This window comes from Drosophila subobscura, chromosome U, assembly GCF_008121235.1.
Source record: "Drosophila subobscura isolate 14011-0131.10 chromosome U, UCBerk_Dsub_1.0, whole genome shotgun sequence".
Lineage (NCBI taxonomy): Eukaryota > Metazoa > Arthropoda > Insecta > Diptera > Drosophilidae > Drosophila > Drosophila subobscura.
Genome location: NC_048534.1, coordinates 3,005,233 through 3,028,781, shown reverse-complemented (window position 1 = coordinate 3,028,781; position 23,549 = coordinate 3,005,233). Strand labels below are relative to the sequence as shown.

At 47.7% G+C, this 23,549-nt stretch overlaps 3 protein-coding genes across 5 annotated transcripts in view; 2 read left to right on the top strand and 1 right to left on the bottom strand.

The window, feature by feature from the left end:
• LOC117900384 overlaps positions 1–7,578 on the top strand; it is a 28,216-nt gene extending 20,638 nt beyond the window's left edge. The window contains exons 3-5 of one of the 2 annotated variants that reach the window (XM_034810738.1): positions 2,380–3,181; positions 4,645–5,197; positions 5,269–7,578. In XM_034810738.1, the coding sequence (XP_034666629.1) occupies positions 2,498–3,181; positions 4,645–5,197; positions 5,269–7,415 (3,384 nt within the window). In that variant the 5' untranslated portion in view covers positions 2,380–2,497 and the 3' untranslated portion in view covers positions 7,416–7,578. Of the gene's footprint in view, positions 1–2,379; positions 3,182–4,644; positions 5,198–5,265 lie in introns of both variants that reach the window. The other variant, XM_034810737.1, reaches the window with a different exon arrangement.
• Positions 7,579–8,151: 573 nt separating this feature from the next.
• LOC117901747 (caltractin) lies at positions 8,152–9,551 on the bottom strand. The gene is made up of 2 exons (XM_034812634.1): positions 9,184–9,551; positions 8,152–9,032 (listed from the first exon to the last, which is right to left on the bottom strand). Exon 2 carries the CDS (start codon positions 9,007–9,009, stop codon positions 8,434–8,436), a length of 576 nt encoding a protein of 191 aa, XP_034668525.1. The 5' UTR covers positions 9,010–9,032; positions 9,184–9,551; the 3' UTR covers positions 8,152–8,433.
• Positions 9,552–12,676: 3,125 nt separating this feature from the next.
• Positions 12,677–23,105, top strand: LOC117900738 (probable chitinase 10). 2 transcript variants are annotated; one of them, XM_034811213.1, is made up of 8 exons: positions 12,678–12,788; positions 15,122–15,180; positions 15,239–19,045; positions 19,111–19,296; positions 19,352–19,631; positions 19,693–21,219; positions 21,284–21,464; positions 21,529–23,105. In XM_034811213.1, exons 2-8 carry the CDS (start codon positions 15,148–15,150, stop codon positions 22,913–22,915), a joined length of 7,401 nt encoding a protein of 2,466 aa, XP_034667104.1. In that variant the 5' UTR covers positions 12,678–12,788; positions 15,122–15,147; the 3' UTR covers positions 22,916–23,105. The 2 variants fall into 2 exon arrangements, with proteins under 2 accessions (XP_034667105.1, XP_034667104.1); XM_034811214.1 differs by lacking the exon at positions 21,284–21,464 and having other exon boundaries at positions 12,677–12,788; positions 19,693–20,633; positions 22,346–23,105.
• Positions 23,106–23,549: the final 444 nt, after the last annotated feature.

Below are 23,549 nucleotides of genomic sequence, written 5' to 3'. Positions count from 1 at the left end.
GAGTGCATTTACAAGACTGTAAATTACTTGCAGCAGAACCTTTTATCATTTACATATGGGAGACCCCTATATTATTACTTAAAGATTCTTGGGACGGTTTTATCTCTCAAATACTCAAAATAGTGTCTTCTTTCGTCAAATCTATCAAATAAATGCATTATGAAGACTCCTAAAAATGAAATCTATTAATTTTTGAAAGTTAATCTCCTAAATCATTTTTTCAACAACTTTGTTAAATAGTCATAAAAACTGTCAATTATATGAAAAAGGGATCTCATTAAATTTCTTTAATACAAAAATAACCAATCATTTAAGTAGAAACGATCTTTGTCAAAAAAAAAACCTCTGTTGATTACCCAAAATCCTTTTAATACAGCAGATACGACTCCGAATTGAGTGATTATATTCATAAATATCCCCTAAAAATCGTAAAAATCCGATTCCTAATCGAGTGCAGTATGGGGATATTCATAAGTCTCTCCTCTTCTCATTCATGAATTTCCATAGCGCTCCTTTCCCATCGTCAGAGAAAAAGAGATTGAAAGAGGAAAGAGCACCAATGTTGCTGCTATTGTGGGTAAGATCATGGCTTTAACTTTTAACTTCATTTGGAAAAGTGTTTTTGTGTGTTATGGTTTGAATTTTCTCTCTGCGGCTTGCACGGCTGCTATCATCATCTTCATTCGTGGAGGTTGGCAGGCTCGCTGTGATTTAATTAGTTTCAAGCACGCGCAGAAACAAATGAAAATCAAATGAAAATGTAAGGAAAAGCCAACAAAGCTGAAACCAAATGACTGAGCACAGTAGACTTTGAGTTCGATTTCATTTTGCTTTAGCAATCAGTTTTTCTCTGTTTGCGTTAGTTTTCCTTTTCCTTTTTAATTGCCATTGTTAACCATGTTTTTGTTTTACCATTTTTAAGCAATTTTATTTAACAACTTTGCAGCTCATAAAGCAAGCGAAAAAGTTTATGTTTTTCTGTAGCGTAACGAGGTCGACAGAGAGGTCTGCTCTGCTGCCCACAAGAGAACCTCCTCTCTTACTAAAGTGTAGGAGAAATTACACAATACATGAAATAATCGGCACCTGTCATAATGTGTGTGTGTTCCGGAAGTGTCCGTTGCAACGAGACAAATAAATACAGAAAGAAAGAACCTTCGATAGTAGACCCCCACCCACAATCAAGGTCGCTTGCCCCATGGTCTGCAACCAATTTTCAGCGTGTTTGAAAATTAATAAATAAATGAGCCATTGTTGTAAATTAATGTGGAAAAAAGGCGACAACAAAGGGGTCCCCCACCACTCACTCCAGCACTGGCCTGAAGATAAGAGAAAAACCGAAAATGAAGCCTAAAAATCGATCGTTGGCTCGCTGGATCGTACGTTCGTAAATTTAATTAGGGACCATAAAAAGAAGCAAATCAAAAATTCAATGATGTGTGGAACCGAAGCACCAAAACATACGTCATAGCAATGGAAATACATACATAAGTCATATTGATGGCTCAATCTGTCAGCGGAAAAGCGGAATGTGTGTTTCGGTTTCAGTTTGTATTTATAATCGCTTTTAGGGTCTCTTCCCAAATGTCCAAATGGAAGGTTACACGACACTAAATTTGAAATTGATTGGGCAGCTACTATAAGATATAATATTTTTATTTATGATGTTTCGCTAGAATATTTTAGATATTTATTGACTTTAGATAGGGTAGGGAGCACTTAATTCCACTTGGCTCATTTTTGAAATACACCTGTAACAGTGTGAGCACACAGAAGTCTGGATGCAAAATTGGAGGGCTCTAGCTTTTATAGTCTCTGAGATCCAGGCGCTCAACAAGACGGACGGACGGACAGACGGACGGACATGGCTCTATCGACTCGGCTATTGATGCTGATCAAGAACATATATATACTTTATGGGGTCGGAAACATCTCCTACTGTGCGTTACATACATCCACTTTGTGCACAAATACAATAAAACCTATATACTCTTCGAGTACCGGGTATAGAAAGAGAGAGAAAAACACACTCGACATTGTTAGATATGTATGTAGATATGTACTCAAGTGAAAAATATCTGTGACAACTTAATGGATTGCTAAATCTTTGATCGCCTAATCATTTGAGACATGATATCGTACGAGTACGAGTGTATGCGATGCGGTTTAATTGTTGAAATGATTACGAATATGCAGACAAATGATTGTATCTTGCGGGTTAAGTGTGTATCTCACAGTTTAAACGTAACCAGTTTCAGCAAAAAGAAATAGCTTTTACGCCATCTGCATTTTTTTCTCGTTAAATAACATTTATGCTATAATTTGCGTCTTTCTCCGAATGTTAAATAATAAATTCAAATTTTTCTCGCTACTTTCTAGCGCTTTCTGAAATACAAACAAAAAGACTTGACCATGAGCCAGTCATTGCCCCACGCCCAGTAGCAAGAACCAGCCGGAGCCCTGTACAGACACCGCAGATCCTTGCCATCCAATCAATATGTTTGGTTTGCTGAGCAGCTCCCAAATCTATGGACTACAGCCCGCGCCAAACGCAGCAGATCATCACACAACAGAAGAACCCTCGAAAAGCAACAGCCTGCCCCACAAGAAGGGTGCCACAGCTGCCACACAGCATCGCAGATCGACCAGCAGCCTCAGCGACACTGGTGGCAAGTTCTTTGCTCACTTGAGTGGCAAGTCTCCAAGCCAGTTCATCGAAAAGTTCATCAAAAGCGAATTGCTCAACGGCTACGACAATCTCAAGTGCCACCAGAGTGGCGGAAAGTCCGCAGCTGCAACATCCCCAACCGAGAGCCCAAGCAGCACTCCCCTGTACTCCAATCTACAGACATCTTCGGACTGGGGCGGCTTCAGTTGCCTCCAGGGGAGCTATCGCAGTCACGGCGACGGCGAGTTCTATGAGGCCGTGCAGGTGAAGACATCATCCACACAGCAACAGCCACAAACACAAACACAAACACAGCCACAGCCACAGTCGTGTGGCAGCAACGAAGTAAATATGCGCTCCAAGGGTACATCCTCGACCATCCTGCTGCAGCACTACCAGAAGCTGCCGGAACCCACTTTGGAGCCTACATTCAACACCCAAGCAGCTGGCCACACACCAGCCTACAAGAAACTGAGTTTTGGTTCACGTTTGCAGAAGCAAATTGTCGAGCAGGTTAGTGAAAATAGAACCTGAAACTTTAAGTAGAACTTTGGGCGGTCATCCCTAGAAAGCTCCACTATCTCCACTTCAGTTAGTCTGGCACAAATCTACAAACACCCAGATATTTAGCTACCTATCTTCCTAGATATCTTAAGCCAACAAATCCATCAAACATTACGACACTTTCCCATAACCCAGAGATAATCTTTACTCTTTATTTCTGTAGCTTGATAAAACGGATCTGAATCTTTTAACAAATACCCGTAGAAATGTGTCACCGCAAACATACGAAGACTTGTTGCCCTTGATTGCTTTCTAATGAGCGGGAAAGTGGCCCACTTTTAATGATCGCCTTGGCCGTAATTACTTGACCGACATCCAAAAGATATTGCATCACCTTTTAACCCGTAGTTCTGTCCGTCTGTCTGTCCGTCTGTCTGTCCGTCTGTCTGTCTGTTGCACGTTTCGCATAGCCCGGACACGTATCTCCCAACTGCATCTGCAGATGCACGTACAGACGTGTGATACTCGTATCTGTTTCGGCTGAAATATCATGCAGAAATAGACCTTCATTGGACATTGCTTTCGGGGGGTCAGTCGAGTACAACAAAGAGCCAAAAACAATGCCATATATTATCCGCCACCAAACCAAAAGGCGACGAAATAATATACCAGTTATATATTTACATATATATCTGTAAATAGACGAATGCCATGTATTTTTTTTATATGTTTGGGGACAGCCTGGCCCCAAGCAAAAGATAAGATAGCAGGAGAAAGGCAGTGAAAGTTTTTGATATCGAACTATGGGTACTCTTCGAAATAGGAAAGAAAGTAGTGCCATATAATCGCAAAACTTAAAAATCTTTGGAATGGCTGAAATACCGCCCCTTTTTCGTCTATTTTCATTCACTGAAAAGTCTTGTAGATAATATTTCAAATTTGAAATGTAATTGGGCCTCGTTTAAACACATTTTAAATCCCTGCTAAAAATGTCCAATAAGTAAACGAATACTTTGATTTCCTGTTTCCTGTTATAGTTATTCCTTGTGCCAACAATACCATTTTCTCAGATAGACCTTTTGCCCATGAAATGACAGATATAAGACCATAGTTTAAGCTTCCTAAGACCCTCTTTCGAGTAGAGTATTATCCAAAAATGGCATGCCCATTGCAGGTGGTGTGCTCCCTGATGGGTGCCCATGGTAATCCCATTCCCAGACGCCACAAACTGTGCGTCATTTGTGTTACGATTCGAGTACAGCGATAAAATACATTAACTCCCTGGCTTTCAATCAGCGTTAGACCCGCACGACACTTGTCACTGGTAGGGCTCCAGGCAAAGTTCATTGCTGGAAAATGGTGGGAAAATGGAGACATTTTCAATTGCTGGGACACGCGAAGGTAGCCAAAGGACCTAAGGCAACGTTAGGCATACCTCAACTAAAAACACCTTTTTCTTATCCAATCCACAGAGCTCGGACAACTCGCATACATCCTCACGGAATGCACGCAGCAGTGGCAGTGGCAGTGGCAGCGAGGTGCAACGCTCCTCTTCTGGTTCCAGTTCCTCGGGTGCGATTCCTCCTGCTACAGCAGCGGTGTCCTCGCCCGAGCGAATGCAGCGGAGACGTCTACTCCAGATGATCTCCAACTATGATCAGCAGAACAAGCAGCTGCATCGGGATCTGGCAAAGGAGAAGCGAAGGCGCACTGAGGAGCTGGCCTGCGTGGTAAAGTCCTTGATTTGTTTCGAATCGAAGCTAAAGAACGACATGAAGGTCGTCAATCAGCGACTGGTGGACAGGGATACAGAGATCTGTCGCCTGATGCGACAGAATCGGGCACTGAGGAAGCGTCTGGAGGACCAGCAGCCGGATGAGGGCATCGCAGATCAGGACTCGGACGAGTGTCTGGTGCTGGAGGCTTTGCAATGCCAGAATTGCCGCAAGCAATTCTATGACATTGAAGTGACAGCAAGCGGCACACAGACGTGCAGCAAAGAGTTGCAAGGCGTAGGCGGAAAGGGTGAGTCCGACAGACAGCATCCCCCCTTAAAGAACCCCCTCTAAATGACTGATTTACCGTCTTTATAGCAGAGCCTGGCTCTTCCAGCGATGACACCGTCTCATCGTCGTTCTACGGCGCCAGACGCAGCGTTCGGTACACCAGCAAGCGCACGGCGGGCACTTTCCGGGACTATATGCGCTCGCGGGCCATGCACATCGACGATGCAGCCTTGGAGCAGCAATCGGAGGAGAATACCAGCAGCATCTCACGCGAGGACTCCCAGACGAGCTACGAACAGCTGCACAACTATTCGAGGGCCATGGAGCGCATGCACGGGGTGAAACCCACATCGATGGAGGATGGGGAATACTCCGAGCAGAGCAGCCTGGAGCTGGAGCAGCAGCAGCAGCAGCAGCAAAGGAGGCGGAACAGCTCTTCGAGTCGCAGCAGCAACAGCAACAGCCGCAGCAGCAAGACAACGACGCCACAATTGTTGGAAGAGGATGATGGCATCTTCTCGCCCACCCAAGACGACGAGGACTTTGACGAACTGGACCCCGAGCAGGAGCAGCAAATGATGTCACGTGGAGCCCTCAAAATCGTACAGCGACGGTGTGCCGACTTCTCGGAGGCCTCGCCCAAGCAGATCTATGAAACGACCACCGATGATTGGTATGCCAGTGCCTCGGACCAAGAGGAGACAGCCTCCACGGCCAGGGTATCGACTGTCAAGCAGCCCTATGGCCATGGTGCCGTGAATCCAGTTCTGGAATGCGTCAATCAGATCCTTCTGCAGCAATCCATGGAGGAGACCCTGCGGGAGCCCACGCCCAAGTCCGCGATGGCTGGAGCTGCCTCGAATCTGCCACGCAGAAGTTCCCTCAGCGGCAGAAGCGTCTCGAATGGCCGCAAACGTGTGCACTTTTCCACCAAGAACAGCATGGTGCATGTGCCACGCCACGACGACCACGAAGAGGAGGAACACGAGCAGGAGGAGCAGGAGTCGCATCCAATGTCTGCCTCAATGATCTCACACTATCATCCCATGACCTCTGCCTACGAGAGCATCTACAGCAATGAGTATGAGCCTATTGGCTCGGAGCGCGCCTCCAATTTATATGTCGATATGGCGGCTGCAGCTGACACAGGAGCCGGCGCGTCTGCTTCCTCCGGCAATGCCTCGAAGCAGCTGCCACAGCAGAAACTGCCACCTGCCCTGCCGCCCAAGCCTGCCAATCTGTTGAAATTCAAGAAATCCCTGCACCAACTGGAGGAAAGCCTCGAGGATGAGGCAGCGCTTCTCGAAGATGATTGTGCCACAGTCTCGGAGCCGGATTACTGCTCCATTTCGGAGGTGGGCATGAGTGCCAGTGTGCGTGTGCAAATTGTGGCCGATGTACACAAGGCTCCGGAATGCGCCACAACCCCTCCAGCAGTGGAACCGGCCCAGATGGTGAGCCCCGAGGTGGACTCCGATGACAATCAATCGCACAAGACTGAGGAAATCGAAGAGATTTTCGCCGATATACCAAAGCTACCCAATGTTGCGGCCATTATAGCGCCCAAGCAATCCGCCTCCGAGTATCTGATGATGACCCCCAAGAGGCAGGAACTGCAGCTGCAGCTGCAGCTGCCCCTGCAGCCCTCTCCTCTGCAGTCGCAATACAAGCGGAAGCATGTGCCCAACATTCTGGCGGAGATTAACAAACGAATGAGTCTGCCGAGCTCGCCAACGACTCCAACAACGCCCAAGACCCTCCACAACAGCACGCCCGTGTCCAAGTCTCTGCTCCAACTGGCAGACGCCGCCAGCGATCTTCCCCTGCAGGCAGAATTCGATTGGTATAATCTCGATGCGGAGTACGATCGGAGTCAGGAGGTGACTTCGACGTCGAAAAGTCCCCAAACCGAGGGCATGCTGGAGGAGATAAGCGAGGATAACGAATGCCTGATCAATGCCGACGCGGATGAGTACAATCTGGATGAGGAGTACCAGCAGGAGGAGGACTACCACCAAGAAGAGGATCTCCGAATGCAGCCTGAAATGGAGGAGGAGCAGGAGGAGGGGTCCTTGCCACAGTTGAAGCCACAGCCACAGCCACATCTCTCGCCCGCCAAGGCCACGCAAATGAAAAAGAATTTGGCCAGTTTTGAAAAGTTCATCGAGGGTTCTGGGCTCAGCACGAAACCATTGCCCAGCAAACGTAAAATCTACTTCAATGCGCCCTTTGTCTAAGAGGAAAAAAATAAAGATATGGAAACGAATTTTATTTTATTTTGAGAGAGAGAGAGAGAGAGATAGAGAGAGTTTTGTTTAGTTCTTAAGTTTGGCAAAAAGTATTAAATGTTTTCCCCCAATAAAAAAGGCAACGAAACTTATTAAAACTAAAAATAAATATACATGAACCCTTTCAGAATTTTGGAAGCAGTCCAACAACAAATTTTTGTCAGCTAAACTCGAGACGAACAGAGACACGCTATGCAGATATTTTGTTTCTAGTTTCCTGGGTACAAGCTTTTGGCGTCGGTGTCGGTTATTCAGTGTCGAGTCGATCAGCACTTCATTCACACGCAATGCATGTTGTTTTGCCATGCTAAGGGGATAAGTATATCCAGTCTGGGCAGGAGTAAGGCAGCCATGGCTAGGGATCTAAGGATCTACTTTTAGGCATAGATATTCCACAGCAAATGCCTTCTGGTAAATGATTGTAAAAACCATTTGTAAATATTGAATGAAATGCAAACGGGTTAATGGACAATCGAAATCTAAACGAAATCACAATTTGAAACATTTTTTCACCTTCGTTTTTTTACAATCGAAATCACAAACTCAAAAGCAAATCGTTGTAACATATAATTCAACAACATTTATTGCATTTCACAATGTTAAATCATCTCTAAACAACAATAGTTACTAGGGTTTTTGGTTTTTTTGATTTTATTTCAACATTCTTGAGATTATTTTGTTTGTGTTTGTTGTGCAAAAATACAGCCAGTGCGCGGAGGTTTTTTCATAGTTGTTGTCTTAGCTGCTAATTGAATGTTTGTGTACATTCGTGTGTATTGTATGTCAGTGGGATGCTAGAAAGGAACACAACTGGAACTTACATTTAAAGCAACCTCCAGAGGAGAGCGAGAAACATAGACAGATACGAGGCAATGAATGGATTAAATACATCAAAAGCTTAGCCACAGAAACTTAACATTTACTAAACGGAATGCAAATCTTAGATTAAACGAGTCGCAACTCAACTCTAATACAGACTGGTCTTTTTCATAATCCGCAGAAATTCCTCCTGGTTGACCTCTCCATCGTTGTCCAGATCCGCCTCATCAATCATTTCGCGCAGCTCCTCATCGGTGAGGGTCTCCCCCAATTCACGGGCCACACGTTTCAGATTTTTAAACGATATTTTTCCTGTCTCATCGTCATCGAAGAGCCGAAAGGCCTTCAGTATTTCCTCTTTTGTATCCTTTTCGGCCATTTTCATGGTCATTAGGTGCAAGAAATCATTGAATGCAATCCTGCCACTCCCATCCTTATCGATTTCCGCAATCATTCGCTTGATTTCCTCTTTTTTTGGCTCGAATCCGAGGGCCCTAATGGCGACCTTTAGTTCCTTGACTTCGATGTAGCCGGTGCATTCGTTGTCGAACAAATCGAAGGCCTCCTTAATGTCCGACTTTTGTGCGTCGGATAGCTCGAATTTGGGGCCAGACTTTTTACGTCCTTGCTGACTGTTCCGCTTGCTGGCGGCCGCTGTCGTTGCATTGGTGCCCACAGCCGTGGGGGGATTCGCGATATTTGCCACAGCTGCAGAGGAATCCATTTCCGCAAGTGATTCTCGAATAACTGATGGTAGAAAGTTTTCATATAGTTTTTAATAGACGACAGGCAGGCAAGTAGCAGAGCACTCGTTTTGCGGTAATTTCGTAACTCACGCAAGCAAAAAGGCGGCCTAATAAGGATACGAGCGACCGCGTCACGTCACCCTTACACTTACCTTGACTTTGACTGGAGAAGGATATAATATCACACGTATCCTTGGACTTTGCGGCCAATTACAGAGGCAGGCGCACAGGGCACCCACACCCACTCCTCTTCAAGTGTGGGGGTGCTGTTGGCAGCAGGCAGCCTGTTTGGTTGCTATAAATAACCTCCACAGCAGCTGCAATAGCTATCTATCTCCTGCTGCTGCTGCTGTTGTTGTTGTTTCCGGCACTGCAGGTGTCCTTTGTTGTTGCTCCTGACTACAATGCAAATTGTTTTCGTGCCGCTAATAGCAACATAAAAGCAAAGTGCTGTTTTTCCACACTTTTCCAGATTTTCTAACTTTGTTTACCAGAAAAACGTTCACAGCAGTGTGACAGACAGACCCTGGCAAATATACCGAAATATACCCAAGCATTTTCAAAATATACTGTAAATATACCGTGAATCTTAAACTATTTTCCTCGATTTTGATGTTCTATTTAATATTACGAGCTCGCAAAGACGTTTAAAACTGAAACAATAATTTACGTCTTGTAAACGTCTTGACGCATTTTACATACTCCTGCCTTATGACGTTACATTTTACAAATTTGCATTTAGCCTAGTACTCAGATCGAAAAACACGCTTGCCAGCAAACTGTGCAATATATTTTGCTAGCAGCAGAATGTGCCCAGAGGTAAAAACCGCAGTCCGTAGGGTTATACTTCTCAGGAAGCCGTTTGGCTTTGTTTAGCTATTTGAAAATGTGTGAAAATTAATTTGCAGTGGCTAAACCCACCCCGTCCCGCAGCTTTTGTTGTTTTTTTCACATTCTCTCATTCACACTCTGCTTCGGCCTCTGCCTCTGCCGCGAGTCTGCAGTGTGTTGGTCTAGGGAAGGGCGGCGGGCTAAAGGAGCGTGTCGGTGTGAGAAGTGTTGTAGATGTAGATGACAGATGAAGAAAAAATGTAAAATTTGAGAAAACACCGCTAAGGTGCAGATGTAACACTGAGGGCTAGTGGGTATAAAAGTTGTGACGCGGAAGAAGCGTCTCACACGTCCCTTCTCGTTCTATCTGAGTACTAGGCTTTTACATTTTTCATTCAAGTCACCCCTTCTGGAAGCAAGGGAGCTTTGGGTTCAGTATGTACGTGTATGTAACATATAGACCACATGTACATATGCTAACTGATATCATGAAATTTTTGAAAAAAAGTGTGCGCCACAAAAGACGAAAAGAAATCATATTGTTTCACTGAAAGGAAAAAGGAACATAGGTAAATATTATAATAAGCTCGGAGTGGTTTGGGGGGCAGTTCTTCTATCTTAACAACAAAAACGGGGCTAGCCTCCGGATTATATATTGTAGTTAACCCTTTCTTTTGGTAAGGAACACCGGATATTGATGAAAAAATCATCACCGTCCATGACTGTCTAACTAATCAGCGACTTCTTTGATTTTATTTATTTTCGTTTATTTTTATATACACTCACTGAATCTGAACTGGGACTCTGACAGACTCTTACCACCATTATGCAATGCGAATTTGCAATGGGGAGGCATTCATGCACAAACTCATTCTCGGGATGGTCGGAAGGCCACCGACATCATCTACAACAGCATACTGCACTGCTGGGGCACCATCGCCAAGCAGCAAGATACTGGAGCCTTCTTCAAGGGCGCATTCTCCAACGTTTTTAGAGGCACTGGCGGTGCTATCGTGCTTGTGTTGTTCAATGAGATCTAGAAGATTTTGTAAATTACAAAGTACAACAAAATACAACAACAACAAAAATACATACAAACAAACCCCTACCAACTAATTATATTAGATAAACTAAACAGAGAAGAGAACAAAGTTAGATCTGCAAAACAACAGCTATCCAGAAGAACGGCAAGCAATATCCCGTTTCCTTCCTTATAATTAAAATTACTTTTACCATATAATCCCCACAAATATCTTTTGAAAAAATTGTATTTAACATTTACCCCCATACCCTTAATATTTACCCCATCACTTTAGTTTCACAAATTTGTAAATTGTATCTCTCCTTCCTCGCCTGTACTCAAATGTATTTATTAAATTAGATTGAAATAATATTATATTCATTTAGTTTAATATTTGTTTAAATATATACAAGCAAAACTGTAACACGAGTTCAAGATTCTCACTTCAACGGTGTAGCATGGGGAGGTTTTCGCACATTTGCGGGGGCGGAAGGGGGTATTTTGAAAGTCTGGATGCAACATTTGGTGGCTCTAGCTCTTATAGTCTCTGAGATCCAGGCGCTCAACAAGACGGACGGATGGACGGACGGACGGACGGACAGACGGACAGAAACCCATGGCTCAATCGACTCGGCTATTGATGCTGATCAAGAATATATATAATTTATGGGGTCGGAGACGTTGCCTTCTGTGCGTTGCATATGTACATTCACTTTGTGCACAAATACAATATAACCTATTTACTCTTCGAGTACCGGGTATAAAAAAGCAACACAAAAAATATATCACTGTTTTAAATTCTTAAAAAAAGTTCTGCTTTAAAAAAAAAGCCAAAATGCATTAAAAAAGTGTAATGCCCCATATCTAGAAAAGAGATTCGGTCAAATGAATGCCAATCCGAATGTAAAACTTGGATTACCCGAAGTTTCAATAGTTAACAATTTTAAAATATTCAATTCAATTAAGTCGATTGAACACTTCATATTAGCCATTATAAAGATCCCCATTCCCACTAGCATAAAATCTCTTAAACATTTTTGGAATTTTTCTTGTAATTTAACAAATGTAACCACTTCTTATACAGTTACAAGTGAATGGCCTCTGAAATCAAAACCAATTAAGGAACCTCCTACCTTGAATAATCCCCAACGAAACGCCTCTTTGTCGCACTCCAGCATCCATCAATCATCCAGAGTGCAGCAATTCCTGTCATTAAAAAAGTCGGCCAGAAGCCCACCATTATGCAAATATTTCAAAGCATATTAATTGAGCTTCTTTGTATCGGCATCTCTTACCATACGATCCCAAAGAAATGGACCAGTTTTACAATACGACTACGTGGGCGTTGACATCGGAAGCTCCTCCACGAATTTTTGTTTTTATTTCAATACTCTCACAAAAACAGCAAAAACATCTGGGATTTGCTTTCTGTCTGCATAAATTATACGGAGTAAAGATAATTCTTTGGGGTACCCTAACAAATCGGATTATAATTTTACTTTATTGCTCTGGAAAAAATATACATTATTTTTGCTATAAAATTGTCCATTTGTAGACTAAATTTGTATTGCAGATTTTCTTATTTTTAGCACCTTTTAATCCCAAAGTTTATGGCAAGGTATACGCTCGTTTCGTAGAGCATACAGGCAACGCTTTGGGGCTAGACAAAGCTCCCCCTTTCATCTTTCTTTTAAAAAACTTTAGAACGTTCTTTTGGTGACGTGCGTTCTTTTTTTGCGTTCAATCGAGTATAAATAGGAGCCTCCTCAGGTTGGTTCGCAACAGTCTGATGGCGTCCGCGCATGCGTGAACGTTGAACGCGAATCAAATCAAATCCAATCGAGTGAAAGAAAGGAGTGTAAGGCGTTTCGGATTACCCATTGGAATACCATTCTTAAGAACTGAGTGAGTGGGAGGAGTGCAGTGTTCTGTGTGGGGTACACTTTCTTTCTAGAATTTGTGTCGCCAGTTTTTTGAGAATAAGCCAACAGAAACCGTAAAATTAATGTACGAATGCATACAGTGATGTGTCCAGTTGTTGATGGATTGAGTGAGTGAGTCGGTGCGTTTGTACGTGCAGTGCATGGGAAATTCGAGTTGAAACAGAGACTCCAATGAAGTTAATGTATTTTTAATAGTGCTACAAAAATCCACACCATGCGACCATATACAACTCGTTCCAGTGTAAAAATAAGTATATCCCCGGTCCCCAAGTTCTCACACAAAATTTAAAATCTTCCACGCTGGCAAAAAATACATTTTTCGAAGACTAGATCAGAACACCTTTCACCTTACACTCCCACGAAGAAAGCTCCCAGCCAGAAAACCGGGCGCACATTGCGCAATCCCATTGAGCATCCCAGGAGCATCAAGAGAGCAGAAAGAAAGATCTCTGGATCACTGGTCTTGGCGTTCAATGAACCCCCAGAACCTGAACCGTCCCGTTCCGTTCCGTTGCAGGCGCTTTCCCAAGAGAAAGAGTCTTATCCCCAAGATTGTTTATCACCCCAAAAACTTGTCCAACGTCTTTTTACACATATTTTTGCTGCTGTCGCTGGTTACATTTCTTTATAAATTATCATAAAATCAGCGATGTTACGTATCGTTCTTTGGGGACCACCACCAATCGAAAAGAATAACATCAAACCACAGAAACCGGTTAAGATCGTTAAGCTCTTAACCCAATTCTTAGGCCATTTGCATATCAGTCGAAAGAAGAAAAGAAATTGGCAAAACAGAACACCTTTCAACAGGGAGTGGGGGAGTGGGAGAAAGGGAAAGGGGCTTGGCACTCGAGAACAAAAATAAATCAAAAATCAACAACAATCAACCAGAAGGCAAACAAATAGATTATTTGGCAGAATAGGGCCATTTATGATTATGACTTCTATGTGGTTGTGCGGCCAGTTAGTGGGCAAAGACCACAGGCTTTAAATTTCGTAGGGAATTAACCTGAAAACCTAAGAATCCAGTGACACGATTGCCAGGTAAAACAACCAAGGTTATGCACGGAATAAATTATAACAATTAAATAAAAGTCACAAACATTCTTCTTCACACAAGATCCACCGCAGTGATTCAAATTTAATTTCATCTGAACTCAATGCCCTTCCAATCTCCTCTTCTTCCAGAACTATTCTTTTGCATTAGCCTTTCACTCAATATTTCACTCATTTCCGAGTGTTTCCGTTTTGGTGCCTTTTCTGCTTCTGCTTCTGCTTTCCACTTCTTTAAATTCCAAATTCGAAGCCATTTAAACGGATGCAAGTAGATCCGTGCTCCTCCCCTTTTTTAATGGCAAGCTCTAACGGATCTTCTGCTCTTTTCTCAATCTCTCTCATTTGTTTTAAAGTGTTTAAAACAAGTGACGTAAACTATTAAACTATCTGTTTTGGCAAGGGCTGAAGAGGCATGTGCAGTGTTGGCAGCACATGTGTGAGAGCAAGAATTGGTGCTTATACAGCTATTAATTTAGGTTAAAACGATTTAATTGTTGGCTCATTGCATTAACACTTACATAATTTTAACGCTCTACTGTCCCATGGGGTACGCAATGCAAGCAATTGAATCTAATCAAAGCTGTTTAGCATTCCCAACTCCCGCAAAACCGCAGAAGCCGCAAGTAAATTTATAATCTTTCGGCACTTTCAATCGAATTAGTTTAATTGTTTTGCACAATAAAGAGAACAATATACTTGTACATATGAAATGAATGACCAATTTCGACGGCATTGAAACCAGTTTAAGTGTTTACTTTCATGCGAATTTATAGCCAGTTGACAAGCGGTGGGAAAGTTACTTAGAATTTGATAAAAACAAGCACAAAATCCTCAAGGTGTTGCTAGATTTAGGACGTGCCCAGCCTATAGGCAAGTAACAAAATCAATTGACAATTACAGGGGCCAAACAAAAGGCAACAACAAAAGTCATTTCAACCAGTTCCGGGCGGCGGGCAATAACGAGCTTCCCCATTTACTTCCCAATTTGTCATCCAAGAACGTACATCGAGACGCCTGAACTTAATTTGTATGTATGCCAGGCCCCAGGCCCCAGACCCCAGACCCCATCGACAGCCCATGAGTCGTCGTTGAAATGAGAGGACACCGTAGGCAGACGTGACAATGTAGGGTATAAATCATACACAGAAGAGTGCAGCGGGCAGTTCCCGAAAATGAAGCATGAATATGCATTGGATATGCAGACCTTCTCGATTTTCAATCTTTTATCTATCTTTACAGCCTGACTGGAAGTTGATTTCAAGAAGATGCGTAGGTCTACTACGCTTTGCAGGCTGCTGGTGAGATTTCCCTTCCTGGGTGAACCTCTAAGCTTATTCTAATGCATCCCCCCTGTAGCTCCTCTGGCTCTGTGCCGTGTCCGCCAATGGACACATTCGCATTGAGGCCCCGGAAGTGCATGTGGCGCCCAGCTACAAGCCGGCATTCGTTCGCTCTGCCGTGGAGAGCATGCCCCTGGAGGATGATGGCGGTGCGCTGAGTCGTTTCAGCGTCAGACCCTCATTCGGCGACACCTTTCTGCCGCTGCGCAGCGCCGTGGAGAGTGTGCCCACAGTGAACGAGAAGAATGTGGCGCAGCTAAGGGAATCCTCACCGCTGCGTTCCTTTGTCAGGGACTCCGTTGAGGCGCCCCCAAGTGACGAGGACGAGGACGATGACTCTCAAGAACCCATAAACTTTGAGAGTTATGTGCGAGATATCGATGTGGGAGAGGAGCAAAAGCCTGAAAAACTCACGCAGCTGGTGGAACCAGATCCCTGGACGGTGTCGGATAAATACGCGGCCTTCATAGCTCCAGGCACCACAGATGACTATCATCCACAGCCATATAGAGCGGGTTCTGAGCACCAGGAGCTCCTCAAGAGAGCAGACATTGAAGAACACCTTCTGAAGACCGTCAACATTGAGCAACTGGAGCATATTGACGAGCTCGATCCCTACAGGGAGCCCCAGTCGTACGGCGCACTGGCGCAGGCGCAGGCGCATCTGGGGGAGCAGGAACCCGCCTACGGTGCACTGGCGCAGCTCAAGGCCGCTGAGAAGGAGAAAAACTACAATGCGGCACCCAAGGTGCTGTGCTACATGTCCAACTGGGCCTTCTACCGCAAGGCTGATGGACACTTTGCACCCGAACAGGTCGATCCACGGCTGTGCTCCGCCATTATCTACTCCTTTGCCTCTCTGGATCCGGACCATTTGACCATAAGGGAATTCGATCCCTGGGTGGACATTGACAATCAGTATTACAAGAGGATCACCTCGCTGGGCGTGCCCGTTCTGATTGCCATGGGTGGCTGGACGGACTCCAGTGGCGACAAGTACTCCCGTTTGGTCAGCGATGACATCAAGCGAAAGGTCTTTGCCTCCAGTGTGGCGGGTTTCCTGCAGCGACATGGCTTCAGTGGCCTCCATCTCGATTGGAATTATCCCAAGTGCTGGCAGAGCGACTGCTCCAAGGGTCCAGCGAGCGATAAGCCGAATCTCACGAAGCTGCTAAGGGAACTACGAACCGAGTTTCAGCGCGTCCACCCCAAACTCCAGCTGGGAGTGGCCATTTCCGGCTACAAAGAGATCATTACGGAGGCCTACGAGCTGTCCGCCCTGTCGGACATTGTGGACTACATGACGGTGATGACGTATGACTATCACGGCGCCTGGGAAGGGCAGACGGGTCATGTGAGTCCACTCTATGGTCAGAGCACGGACAAGTATCCGCAGTACAACACGGACTACACCATGCAGCTGCTGGTGAAGATGGGTGCCCGCCGGGAGAAGCTCATACTCAGCATTCCCTTTTACGGCCAGAGTTTTACGCTGGGCAAAACCCAGCAGAAGTTGGTGGGCGAGGGCGTGGCAGCCGCAGGACCGGGCGAGGCAGGAGAACTAACCAAGCAGCCGGGAATGCTGGCCTACTACGAGATTTGTCAGCGCATTCGCAAGTCCAAGTGGCTGACGGGCAGGGACTCGAACAGGAGATCCGGCCCCTTCGCCATGCTGAAGGACCAGTGGGTGGGCTACGAGGATCCCGCCAGTGTGGAGGCCAAGGCCCGGTATGCGGCCAACAATGACTTTGCGGGTGTGGCCGCCTGGACGGTGGACTTGGATGATTTCCAGAATCGTTGCTGCAGCGAATCGTATCCCCTGCTGAAGGCCATCAACCGGGCCTTGGGTCGACTGAATACGGAGCCACCAACGCGCTCGAATTGCGAACGTCCGCCGGCAGCGGTGACGCCTGTGCCGCCACAGATGACGACCATAAGTAGCGATGGCTCGGCGGGAGGAGGACAGAATCATCAGCACACAACAGCATGGCCCAGCTGGGAGGCAGCCAGCAGCACCACGCCGAAGCCCAAGCCCAGCACCACAACCACCAGAGCGACGACTAGCACGACCAAGAGACCCAAGAGCACCACCACGGCCAGCACAACGATCTCCTGGTGGAGTTCCACGACCACGAGGCGTCCTCCGAGTAAGCCCACACGAACCACCGCCAGACCCGCACACACCACAATACCCGCTGCTGCTGTCATCTATCCCGTCGTACAGCCCTCGAACTGTGCCGCAGGAGAGTTCTATGCGGATGCGAAGAACTGCAATGCCTACTACCACTGCATCATTGCGGGGGAGCTGCGTCAGCAGTTCTGTCCTGGGGGCTTGCATTGGAACAACGATGCCAAGGGCTGCGATTGGCCAGCCTCTGCGCAATGTTCGGTGAAGCGGGAGACGAGTACGGCGAGACCTCCGGCTCAGGCTCCTTCCACGTCCAAAAAACCCAGAAAGACCACAACCAGTGTGAAGCCCACTCGGAAACCCACAAAGCCCACAAAGCCCACGCAGCAGCAGGCGGCGGCAGTGGGAGCTAGCACCACGAGGAGACCACGGCCCCCAGCTGTGACTGGTGGAAGCACCACCAAGCGACCCCATCGCACCACAAGGCGTCCCAGACCACCGATGTCTGCTCGGTGCAACGAGGGGGAGTACTACACGCACAAGAACTGTGGCAAGTACTACATCTGCATCAATGGGGCTCTGGTGCCCAGCGAATGCGGCGGAGACTTGCACTGGGATGGCATACGAAAGATCTGCGACTGGCCCCAGAATGTGCAGTGTGTGACGAGCAAAAAGTATCTGCGGATCACACAGTCGACGCGTAGCAGCGAAGAGGATCCCTGCAATGGCGAGGAGAGGGTTCCATTCCCTGGAGACTGCTCCAAGTATCTGTTTTGCTTGTGGAATCGCCTGCAGGCAGCCGATTGTCCACCGGGACTGCACTACAATGAAGCTCTAAAGAACTGCGATTGGCCAGCAGCTGCGAAGTGCAATCAGAACGGAGGCAGCAGTGGATCCAGCGGAGGATCTGGCACAAAACCAAAGCCGCCAGCTGCAGCCAAGCCTGCGCCCACGACACAGAAGCCCACAACCACGCCACGACCCACATATCCCACGGAGAAGCCTCTGCTGGAGCCATTGGATGGCTACTACAAGGTCGTTTGCTACTTCACCAACTGGGCCTGGTACCGCAAGGGCTTGGGTCGCTACACGCCCGACGACATCAACACGGACCTGTGCACCCATGTGGTCTACGGGTTTGCGGTGCTGGACTACTCCGAGCTGACGCTGCGCACCCACGACTCCTGGGCGGACATTGACAACAACTTCTACTCGCGAGTCAGCGGCCTCAAGAGCAAGGGCCTCAAGGTGAGCCTCGCCCTGGGCGGCTGGAACGATTCCCAGGGCGACAAGTACAGTCGCCTGGTGCGGAGTGCTGCGGCACGTGCCAAGTTCGTCCGTCATGCTCTTGAGTTTATTGAAAAGTACGGATTTGAGGGCTTGGATCTCGACTGGGAGTATCCCGTGTGCTGGCAGACCGAATGCAGCAAGGGGTTCGCTGAGGAGAAGTCAGGATTCACTGCCTGGGTGCGTGAGCTCTCGGAGGCATTCAAGCCACGAGGACTGCTGCTCTCCACGGCCGTCTCGCCCAGCAAGAAGATCATCGATGCGGGCTACGACGTGCCCGAGCTGTCGCGCTACTTTGATTGGATTGCCGTGATGACCTACGACTTCCACGGACAGTGGGACAAGAAAACAGGACATGTGGCTCCACTCTACCATCATCCAGATGATGATTTTGATTACTTTAATGCGGTGGGTACAACAGCAGGAGAGTTTCCCTGACTTTCCTTTGATTTGCAACCTTTGATCTCTCACAGAACTACTCCTTGAACTACTGGATCGAAAAGGGAGCTCCTTCCCGTAAAATTGTGATGGGCATGCCGCTTTACGGCCAATCCTTTACCCTGGAGAATGCCAACAATAATGGTCTGAATGCCAAGGCGCCAGGACCCGGCCAGGCAGGAGAATTCACCAAAGCTGCTGGCTTTTTGGCCTACTACGAGGTGGGGTTTGGGATTAACCAAATAAGACACAAATCTCACAATTGTTCCTCCTTAGATTTGCGATCGTGTGAAGCATCAGGGCTGGGAGGTTGTCCAGGACGAACGCGGTCGCATGGGTCCTTATGCACGCAAGGGCACCCAATGGGTGTCCTACGATGATCCCGAAATGATCCGAAAGAAGTCGCAGCTGGTCAGAGCTTTGGACTTGGGAGGCGGCATGGTGTGGGCCCTCGACTTGGATGACTTCCGTAATCGATGCGGTGAGGGGGTGCATCCTTTGCTAAGGGAAATCCACGATGTCCTCAAGGATCCACCCAGTGGCTTTGAACCAGCGCGTGAGTCTTTACCTGCAGTAGATTTTGTATCAGTTAAAAGCTCTACAGATTTGCCTTACAGCTGGCTTGAACCCTGTTGAGCCAGAATCAGTGGAAGAGCAGGCCATTTCGGAGGAGGCAGGCACCGCTTCTGTGGAGAATGAAACAGGAGGAGGAGAAGCCTCTCAGGAAGCAGCAGCAGCTGGAGGAGAGGGAGAAGGAGCCTCTCAGGAAGCAGCGGCAGGAGGCGAAGAAGTAACCTCGGGAGAAGATGAAAACGAAGGCGAAGCCATAGAAGTAGAGGCTGCCCAGCCAGGGCACACCTCCTCCCAGGAGGCCAGCAACGAGGCAGGCGGCTCCTCAGAATCGTCGCAAGAAAACGAAGTCGATCCCAACGAAGACATCGAAGAGGGTGACTTTGAAGTGGAAACCGAACCGGCATCCCCTGGAGACTTCAAGGTGGTCTGCTACTTCACCAACTGGGCCTGGTACCGTCAGGGCGGGGGCAAGTTCCTGCCCGAGGACATCGATGCGGATCTATGCACCCACATTGTGTATGGGTTCGCGGTGCTGAATCGGGACAAGCTGACAATACAGCCGCACGATTCGTGGGCGGATCTGGACAACAAGTTCTATGAGCGTGTGGTGGCCTACAGGAAGAAGGGCGTCAAGGTCACAGTGGCCATTGGCGGCTGGAACGATTCTGCTGGCGATAAGTACGCGCGTTTGGTAAGGAGTGCCCAGGCCCGTGCGAGATTCGTTCGCCATGTGATGGACTTCATCGAACAATATGGCTTTGATGGCTTGGACCTGGATTGGGAGTATCCCGTGTGCTGGCAGGTGGACTGCAAGAAGGGCACGGCCGATGAGAAGCAGGGGTTCAGTGACTTGGTGCGGGAATTATCTGTGGCATTCAGACCCAAGGGTCTGCTGCTGTCTTCTGCCGTCTCGCCCAACAAGAAGGTCATCGATGCGGGCTACGATGTGCCCGAGCTGTCGCGCTACTTTGATTGGATCGCCGTGATGGCCTACGACTACCATGGCCAGTGGGACAAGCAGACGGGACATGTGGCGCCCATGTACGAGCATCCCGATGGCACCACCACCTTCAATGCCAACTTCTCGATCAACTATTGGCTGGAGAGTGGCGCCGATCGGCGCAAACTGATCATGGGCATGCCCATGTACGGCCAGTCCTTCTCCTTGGCCCAGGCGAACGATCATCAGCTGAATGCCCCCACCTATGGCGGTGGCGAGGCGGGAGAGGCCACCAGAGCACGGGGCTTCCTTGCCTACTACGAGATCTGCACGTACATCCGACAGCGTGGCTGGACTGTGGTCAGAGATGCCAGGGGCAGAATGGGTCCGTTTGCCTACCTCCGGGACCAGTGGGTGTCCTTTGACGATGCTCCCATGATACGCCACAAGAGCGAGTACGTGAAGGCCATGGGTCTGGGTGGTGCCATGATTTGGGCCCTCGATTTGGACGACTTCAAAAACGACTGCGGCTGCGAATCGTATCCCCTGCTAAAGACCATTAATCGTGTGCTCCGTGGCTATGGGGGACCACATCCCAAGTGTTTGCTGGAGAACAGTGAGAAGACTATGAGTAAGCTCTGCCATAAAGCCCATATCCAACGATCTTGAATGTTGTTTGTCTGTAATTGTTTTAGTTTCTGGCGATAAGGGGCCGCCCAAGCCCAGCATCAATACGAGTGCTTCTCCGCTGACGGAAGCCACAGGAGTAGCCGCTGCTGGACAGCCCATCGACTGCAAAGGCAGAAATTACATGGCCCATGAGCGAGATTGTAACAAGTATTACATCTGCCAATACGGAGAGCTTGTAGAGCAGCGGTAGGCCAAATATTTAAACCCCCCAATCCCCTCTTTTGTTCATGCTAAATGCTTCCCTTTGTAGCTGCCCTGCGGGTCTTCATTGGAACGAAAACTACTGCGATTGGCCCAACAATGCCAAATGCTCGGTGCGCGCGGATCAAACCACTCAAGCACCGGCCATCCACCGACCAAAACCCACCAGCAGCAGCAGCACGGCAGTCGCTCCTGCAGCCACAAAACCCACCAAGAAACCATTTACACCGCCCAACAAGAAGCCCATTTCGAGACCCAAACCAACACCAGCGCCGCCCTTGGGCAGTGGAGAGGACTACAAGGTCGTCTGCTACTTCACCAATTGGGCCTGGTATCGTCCGGGGCAGGGCAAGTACGTGCCCGAAGACATCGATGCCAATCTGTGCACCCACATTGTCTATGGGTTTGCGGTGCTAAACAGCAACTCGCTGACCATCAAGACACACGACTCGTGGGCGGACATCGACAACAGGTTCTACGAGCGAGTGGTGGAGTACAAGCAGAAGGGTCTCCGGGTAACCGTGGCCATTGGCGGATGGAATGATTCGCTGGGCAGCAAATATGCCCGTCTGGTGCTGGATCCTCAGGCGCGTGCGCGCTTCATCGAGAGTGTCCTGCAGTTTGTGGAAAAGTATGGCTTTGAGGGACTCGATCTCGACTGGGAGTATCCCGTGTGCTGGCAGGTGGACTGCGCCAAGGGATCACCCGCAGAGAAGCAAGGATTTGCGGCTCTGGTGAGGGAGCTATCGGATGCCTTCCGGCCCAGAGGATTGCTGCTATCAGCCGCTGTGTCGCCCAGCAAAATGGTCATCGATGCGGGCTACGATGTGCCCCAGCTGTCGCGCTACTTTGATTGGATCGCTGTGATGACATACGACTTCCATGGCCACTGGGACAAGCAAACGGGCCATGTGGCGCCTTTGTACTATGTTGAGGGCGATGCCAATCCGTATTTTAATGGGAACTTCAGCATTCACTACTGGCTGGATCAGGGCACGCCCGCGAGTAAGCTGATCATGGGCATGCCGCTCTATGGACAATCCTTTTCGCTGTCGGATCAAAAGCATCGCTCGTTGAACGACAAGACAGCGGGACCAGGACAAGCGGGAACTTACACACGCGCCGGAGGATTCCTGGCCTACTACGAGATCTGCGAGAAGGTCAGCAACGGAGGCTGGACTGTGGTCCGGGATGAGGAGGGTCGCATCGGTCCGTATGCCTACAGCGGCAATCAATGGGTCTCCTACGACGATGTGGCGGATATTCGACGCAAGGCGCAGTTTGTGCGGAGTCTGAAGCTTGGCGGTGGCATGGTCTGGGCCCTGGATCTCGACGACTTCCACGGCCGCTGCGGCTGTGGCAAGCATCCGCTTCTGCGCACCCTCAACCAGGAGCTGCGCGGCATTCCCGGACAGCGGACCAACGATTGCACATAATAATCAATATTCCGCAATATTACTAAGAGATCATATCTCGTATGCCGCCCGCCCAAACACCCAAACAGAATCCATTGCTGCTGACTGGGCTCGCAATCTATTGTCAAGATTTTTGCCATTTAGTTGTATAAGCACGAAAAACCCACACTCCAAATCAACCCTATCCCCAATAAACTGATATTTTATGCTACAAAAATTGTGTTCTTTTAGCCAAGAAATTCGGGGAACAGACAAGCCCAGAAAGATCAATAATCCTTCGTAGAAGTGGTAATTGTCGTCCTGTCTGAGCAGCTCCTAATTATAATTAGTAGTTTATCTGTGTGATAAGTCCTTTCCTTTCAGTATAAAATGGGAAATTGCGAAATCAAATTCATAGTCTTGTCAAAATGTTCCTGAAATACACTGAACTTGCCGTCGTCTTGGGCTTTCTTTCTCCATTGATCATTTAGGATTCGCTTAATACTCGAACATTACCACAGAACCGTTTGTGAATGCGGTATGCGGACGATGTAAGGCTCTGTGCCCAGTATATCGACATCTCATTTCACTCTCGCTTGCAATCAGATCTTAGTACTCTTTCAGTCATGGTGTTGTGCAAATATGTTACACCTTAATGCCTCGAAATGCAAAGTAC

Excerpts from the sequence above, each read along its gene's own strand:
- LOC117900738 (XM_034811213.1), top strand. The coding sequence starts at position 15,148 with ATGCGTAGGTCTACTACGCTTTGCAGGCTGCTG. Across the intron at positions 19,297-19,351 it reads GCTTTTTGGCCTACTACGAG|ATTTGCGATCGTGTGAAGCA; the intron begins GTGGGGTTTGGG and ends GTTCCTCCTTAG. Across the intron at positions 19,632-19,692 it reads CAGTGGCTTTGAACCAGCGC|CTGGCTTGAACCCTGTTGAG; the intron begins GTGAGTCTTTAC and ends TTTGCCTTACAG.
- LOC117901747 (XM_034812634.1), bottom strand. The coding sequence starts at position 9,009 with ATGGATTCCTCTGCAGCTGTGGCAAATATCGCGAATCCCCCCACGGCT.